General features: G+C 48.9%; 1 protein-coding gene across 1 annotated transcript; it reads right to left on the minus strand.

Annotated features, from left to right (window-relative positions):
- Nucleotides 1-233: 233 nt before the first annotated feature.
- On the minus strand, nucleotides 234-3,951 carry DCTPP1 (dCTP pyrophosphatase 1). Its single transcript, XM_029948174.1, has 3 exons — nucleotides 3,765-3,951; nucleotides 2,929-3,039; nucleotides 234-724 (listed from the first exon to the last, which is right to left on the minus strand). The coding sequence occupies exons 1-3, from the start codon at nucleotides 3,863-3,865 to the stop codon at nucleotides 424-426; spliced, it is 513 nt and encodes a 170-aa protein (XP_029804034.1). The 5' UTR covers nucleotides 3,866-3,951; the 3' UTR covers nucleotides 234-423.
- Between the last annotated feature and the right edge of the window lie 3,295 nt (nucleotides 3,952-7,246).

Consider the following 7,246-nt stretch of genomic DNA (forward strand, 5'->3'; position numbering starts at 1 on the left):
AGCCTAGCTCCAGACTGGGCTCTTAACCAACTCTACATACAGCCCCCTTTAGATGCCCAGAAGGGATCAGGGAATTGCATGACATCAGTGATCTTGCTGGAAAGCAGATCTCTCTGCCCTGTAGGTGGGAGGCACCCTAGAGAAACATGGGAACTGGGCTCAGAGGCCTCCCTAGGGCCCTTCTCCAGGACTTGCTGAGATAGAGCTTCCCCAGTCACTCCAGAGAGAATCTAGAAGTTGCTAACCAAAACTTTTATTGAGAGAGAAAATACCAGGAGGCTGTCTTCCGGAAGTTCTTGGGCCTCAGACCTTAGGGCCCCTCAGCCCAAGATCTATTAGGAAAGGACTAGAAAAAGTTCCATGACCAGGCCACTCTCCGCTTCTCAGATAGCATGCTGAGTTGCAGGTCCTGTGCGCACGGTTCTAGGTTGAGGCCTGGTCTGTGGACTCACAGGCAAGGTCTGCAGGCCCCCCCGCTTGGTCTTCAGAGGTGGCCCCATGGGGTAAGTCTGTATACTTGAGGGCAGAGCCACGGGACAGATGTGCTGGGTAGCGCCGCCGGTTGATGTCCATCTTGGAGAGCACCGCTTGGGGCAGATCCACGTGGCAGCGGGCTGCTAATGCCACCAGATAGATGAGGACATCACTAAGCTCCTCTTGAAGGGCTGCCCTTTCCCTGGGGGGCCAGGCTTGGGGGCCGAGCGCTTCATCAGGCTTCCACTGACTGGGGACAGAACAGACAGGCACAAACACAGATGCTAAGACAACAGGCTCCGCCTCTCCTAGGAGCACCCTAGTCCTTGCAGAGATGAACTCCCATCTTTTAGGAAGTTCCTTCAAGGACAACTCAACCCACCTGGGCCCTTGGCAGAGTCAGGGTGGGGAAGAGACCCTGACAGATGATTCATCCAGACCTGTGTGTCCCAACCCGAGGCAGGGAGTGACCAAGAGAACGTCTCACTTGCTAAGACCTAATTCTACTTCTCTCTCCAGCCCTAGCCACCACCACTCCAGACTAATCCTCAGACCTGTGAAAGCTTGCTAACTCATCTTCTACTTTTGCCCAGTACCATCTTTTAAAAGCAGAAATTACAGGGGTGCCAGGGTGGCTCAGTCAGTTAAGTGGCCGACTTCAGCTCAGGTCATGATCTCACAGCTCATGAATCTGAGTCCCACATCGGGCTCTCTGTGCTGACAGCTCAGAGCCTGGAGCCTGCTTTGGATTCTGTGTTTCCCTCTCTCTCTGCCCCTCCCCTGCTCATACTATGTCTCTCTCTCAAAAAGTGAGTAAACAGTAGAAAGAAAAATAAAGGACTATTAAAATAAATACATACATACATTGAAGCAGAAATTACTTTGTCCCTCCCCTGCTAAAATCCCCCCAACCGTGCTTAAAATTCATCAAACTCCTGACCATGTCCTTTAGGCCCTAATTGAGCAGTCTCCTGCCTCTTGCAAAGTCATTATCCACCACTCTCCCTTCCCCCCCACCTAAAGCCACTCTGGCCTGTTCTGTCTGGCAAACAGGTCAAACTGTCACAGGGCCTTTGCACGTCCCTGCTTCTTCTACTTTAAATGCTCTTCTCCCTGCTCCCCACCCCCACCCCCAATCTTTCCTGTGGCTCCTCCTAGCTCCTTCCTGAGGTCTCAGCACAGATGTCACCTCCTTAGAAAAGCCTTCTCCTTCTGTTACTTCCTTTCTCATCATTCTGTATTGTTTTCCTCATAGAACTTTTTCACAATTCCTGATCTAGTCACCATGCACTCTGAAGGCAGGAATCATGTCCATCTTTTTCTTTTTTAAGTCATCTCCACACCCAACATGGGGCTTGAACTCACAACCCTGAGATCAAGAGTTGCATGCTTGGGGCGCCTGGGTGGCTCAGTCGGTTAAGCATCCGACTTCGGCTCAGGTCATGGGTTCCCCATATCAGCCTGGAGCCTGCTTCAGATTCTGTGTTTCCCTCTCTCTCTGCCCCTCCCCAGCTCACTCTCCGTCTCTCTCTCTCTCTCTCTCAAAAATAAAATAAAGACATAAAAAAAAAAAAAAGAGTTGCATGCTCTACTGACTGAGGCAGCCAGGCACCCCAGGCACCATGTCTATCTTGTTCAAGGCTGTATCTCTTAATTCTAGAAGACCTAGCACATAGCTGATGCTCACAAAACTGTAATGAATGAAAGGCTTGCCCTTACATCTCTGTGCTTCTCATTTCTCCATTCCCAAAGCTTAGGGCTTGGTTTAGGCCTCACGACCTCTTCACTGATCTGTACCAGCCTCCCCACAGGCCTCCCCTGCCCCAGTTCTCTTGGTGACCCAATCCACCCTACAGACGCAGTGGTCTTTCTACCACTCAGATCGTTAGTTCAAACTTCATCATTTCTAGCTCCAGCTTTGTCACTCTGGGTTCATATGCCACCTCTCTCTCTTCCACAGCCCACCACCCATGGAGCACCTGGGTGACTCAGTTGAGTGTCTGACTCTTGATTTTGGCTCAGGTCATGATCCCAGGGTTGTGGGATCAATTCTGTGTCCAACTCTGCACTGCGAATGGAGCCTGCTCAAGATTCAAGATTCTCTCCCTCTCCTGCTTGTGATCTCTTAAAAAAAAAAAAAAAAAAACACCAAAAAAATCTCCCTAAATTTAACCTGCCCTTTCCCGCTCACTACCTTTGAAAAGGATTCTCAGTCTGGAACTCAACAGGCAGGTCTCCTAAAGGATACCCTCCTTTCCTCCCCATCCCTTAAGGCTTGGACCTGCCTTGCTGTTTTCACACCTTTCTTTCCCAGAATAGATGCCCCAAGAGGGCAGGGACAGGTGAGTCATCTCTGTATCCCCAGACAGAGCCTGGCATGGATATTTAGTGATAAGATAAATGTTCCCCTCCCCCACAACACAGACTCTCCGAAAAAGTCTTCTTTCTACTCACAAGAGCTCTGCCAACTCCCCGACTTCCCCCACCAAGGCCAGCAGGAGGTTCCGGGGCTGGTGGAACTGGCCCCAGTCTCTTTCAGCAGCAAATTCAGCATGGAGGCGGCGGCTGGAATAGAAGAAAGGGCCAGAAGCCCAGGTCCCAGGGTTAGAGAATGAGGTTGACACAGAGCCCAGGCGGGTATCTCAGTGATAGGTAATGAGTGGGGGAGAGGGCACCAGTTCTGCACCTAATTCCTTGGATGGCCTTAAGCAAACCATTTCTTCTCTATGGGTCTTGGGCTCCTCATCTCTACAGTGGGTGCGCCCTACACAGACCCTGAACTCTATCAAAACCTAACAATTCCTTCCGTCTTTTCCATTATTCCACCTCCTGATGCTGCTTCTGCAGTTTCCTCCGCCGGGAATATTCCTTTCTCTGCATATCGAAAGACTACTGATTTTACAAAGTGCAACTTCAGGGACACTTCCCCTAAGAAGCCCTCCTTGATTTCCTCTAGCAAAAAATAATGTCACCCACCTCTCAGCACTGCATTTGCCCCCATCCTACCACCCACTCCTGGAGGGCAGGGGGCGGGCGGAAGCAGCATCAGAAATAGCCAGATTTCCCCAGGGCTGATTCTAATATCACTCACCGGGCATCACCATTTCCCCTGCCTCAGGTGTGCATCACTAAGCCCATTTTGCAGATAAGGAGATTAAGATGGCTCGCCCAGGATCAGCCAGGCGAGCTGGGCCCCCAGCATAGCCTTCTTCCAGACCACGTGGAATGACCCGTCCCAATAGGAGGGAAAAAGGGGGAAACCTCGCCAGGCTGGGGCAAGGACGGCTTACATGTCCTCAAGCGTGGGCTCCGGGCTGAAGCTGAAGGGGCCGGCAGCAGCACTGCCGTCTCCCTCAGTGTCCCCACGCGCGACCCCATTTGCCCGAGACATGCCACCCACCACGCAGCGGCCTGGATGCGCTGAAAAACACCGCGCCAAGCTCAGAACCTGCCTCCTGGACCCCTGACCAATCACAGTTGTTCACGACTACTTCCCAGGGCGGAGCCACAGGAAAGACCAATTACTTCCGTGGAGTTTACCGCACCTCGCTCCTTACCCCCAGGCCCTAGATTCCTCCGCGTTGGCCTAGCATCTTAAAGGTATAAGGACCAGATTTGACCGGGAAGAGACAATGGTCAGAGGGCAAGGAGAGCGCAGGCGCGTCACTTCTCCCCTGGGCGCCAGATGGCGCCAAAGAGAAATGATGGGGCAGAGGTGAGCACGGGGCGCCCTGGGGGAAAACCCCAGAAATGGAGCGTTTAAACAAGAAAGGGAAATTTATTTTAAGGATACAGGAATGTCACCAGTATACAGGAACTAGGGTAGCCGTTCTAAGCATTTTACATATTTAATCTTCATAAATAATAGCATCGTCATCCCCATTTTACAGGTAAAGCCACTGAGAGATTAAGTAATTTTTTTTAGGTTTATTTTTGAGAGGGGGTGGGGAGAGGAAGAGAGAACAAACAGGGGAGGGGCAGAGTGAGAGGAGACAGAGAATCCCAAGCAGGATCTGCACACTGACAGTGGAGAGCCCAATCCAGGACTCTAGGACTCAAACCTATTAACCATGGGATTATGACCTGAGCCAAAATTAAGAGTCCTAGGTTTAACCCACTGAGCCACCCAGATGCCTGGAGAGATTGAGTAATTTAACTTAGCAGCTAATAAGGTGGTAGCCAAGTTTCAAATCCAGACAATTTGGTTTTAGAGTCTGTTTTATCACCCCCTACACTATATATTACCTCAAATGATAAATACTATGAAAAAAAAGAAGTATTTAAACACCATGGAAAGTATGAGCATGGTCCAGGGATGATGCGGTAAGCGCTATTGGTTACCAGCTCAACTGCACTTTCCCTTCCTCCATGCTTGCACCACCATGATTTTATTCTCGGGTTCACCGTCCTCTACTCGATTAATCATGTGGTCCCACTGCCCTGGCCTGATCAGTTTATGGGTGAGCATGTGGCCTAGATCTTGACAATGAGAAGTGAGGAAGTGTACTGGAGACTTCTGGGAAAGATTCTCAGTTCTTTTTTTTTTAAATTTTTTAATGTTTATTTAGTTTTGAGAGACAAGAGAAAGACAGATCATGAGCAGGAGAGGGGCAGAGAGGGACACACAGAATCTGAAGCAGGGTCCAGGCTCTGAGCTGCCAGCACAGAGCCCGACGAGGGGCTTGAACCCACAAACTGTGAGATCGTGACCTGAGCCGAAGTCGGACACTCAACTGACTGAGCCTCCCAGGTGCCCCACCGTTCCTTGGTTTAAAAAAAAAAGCACAGGATGTTTCTGCCTTTAGATGTTAGTATGTGAAGGAATCTTTGTGTGGAGAGCTAGCCCACAAACGGGGATGGGCAGGCAGGAAAATAGAAAGGACCTGGATCCTTGATAACATTGTTGGGACACTTACAAGTTTTTACAAGTTCCAGAAAGGTCCTAATTTAGGATGCTGGTTATATAAGAAAATAATCCTTTTATTTTAGTTGGGTTTTCTGTTACTTGTCATTAAGAAAGTGACTTTTAATCTCACTCAGAATCAAGGGGAATAGAGTTCTAGATAGAGGGAACACCAAGGCTTAAAGCAGGAAAGTCTTGGCATCTTCTAAAGGCAAAAGGAATTCCACTGTAGCGGGAATGTAATGAGCAAGGGAGAGAGAGGTTGGATATGGCATTAGGGAAGTGACAAGAGGCTAGATCAGATCAATCAACCATGGATTTTATTCTATATCTTATTTTATTTTGGATTTTAAGTATTATAGAAACCCTTTAGAAGGTTTTTTGGGGAGAGGTATATGATGTTGACTCTGGGCCAGGTTGATGGTGAAGATGGAGAGAAGTGGATGTATTGGGGAGATATTTTTGGAGGTAGACCTATAGCCTTTGTTGATTTTGAATTAAGAGGTATGGGAGAAAAGGTAGAACCAAGTGTGGCTTACGGGTTTGGAGTGTTGAACAACACGGTGGACGGATGGTGACTCATACTGAGATGAGGAAGGTCAGGAACACATGTGGCATCAGGCGTTTGGTTTAAAACAAAGCAAATTGAAGCTACATATTAATTTGGCAGGTGGATTTATGAGCCTAAGGTTTAGAGGAGAGATCAGGGTTAGAGATTCAGATTTGGTATCTCAGTCATTAGCACTTAAAGTCATGGGCTTGAAGAGGAATAACTAATATAAGAATCTAGATAGACAAGACCAAGATATGGGGTACTCCAACATTCAGCAGTTGAGCAAAAGAGAAAGGCAGGTGAGCTGGAGGAAAATCAAGAGAGTGTGGTGTCAGAGAGGCTAAGAGAGGAGTGTTCCAGAATGAGTAGACATCTCATTTGGATGCTACTGAGATGCTGGGTAAGATGAGAGCACAGAAGTTGCTGATGGATTAGGCAATGCAGAAGTTGGATATGTGAGTTGGAAGGAAAGAGGGAGTTCTGGGTAACTCTTGGGTTTCCGCCTTGACTAAATGGATGGTTAGCTTTGCCATTTTCTGGAATGAGGACACAGAAAACCCAGGAGTTGGGGTAGGAGGGAAGATAATGAATTCAGTTTGGGGCATGTTGAGGTTAAGATGGCTCAGAACATCTGCATGATGTCCAGTAGGTAGGTGGACATACAGGTCTGAAATTCAGAACATTGAGCTGCCTGTGGATCTGGGAACTGAAAGTACCTTCTCTAGCACCTGCCCTGATGTTTGCTAAGCTTCTCTCCACAAGAACCCAACGTCTGTTACTGGAATATACAACACAGCTTTCTTAGGAGTCCTCTGCATCTCAGAATTTTGAAGAGTCAGGGACCAGAACTTCTAGAGCTCACAGGTCAGATGGTCCTTGGTGGTTGACAGGGAGAAGGAGACTTTTTATGGGACTGCCTCTGCCCTCCTCCCAGGAGATTCCTGACTGAGCTGTAAGGGTTTTGCCAAGCATCTTGCAGGGACATCCCAATTCTTCGCTCCATGGCATTCTCCTTGGAAGAGCAAGCAAACCCAGCTCCAGCACAGCAGTGTTGGAGGGCGGGGGTGGGGGTGGGGGTGGAGGACGTATAATTGGCCCCTGATCCGGACCTCTCATCCAAACTCTTTCTGCACCCTCACCCCCATATTCATTCTCATTCACTTTTCTCTCTTCTCCTCAGACACATCTTAGCAACCCAACCTCCCTGCTTTAGTCAGAGCCTCAGTGGGCTTGGTCTTGGCTTTTGGTTCATGTTTGTGATTAGCCTTTTACGAGCCTATCCCTCCAGGGACTGGGTGCCCTAGTCTTCAAACCAA

Source organism: Suricata suricatta, chromosome 8 (assembly GCF_006229205.1).
Source record: "Suricata suricatta isolate VVHF042 chromosome 8, meerkat_22Aug2017_6uvM2_HiC, whole genome shotgun sequence".
Taxonomy (NCBI): Eukaryota; Metazoa; Chordata; class Mammalia; order Carnivora; family Herpestidae; genus Suricata; species Suricata suricatta.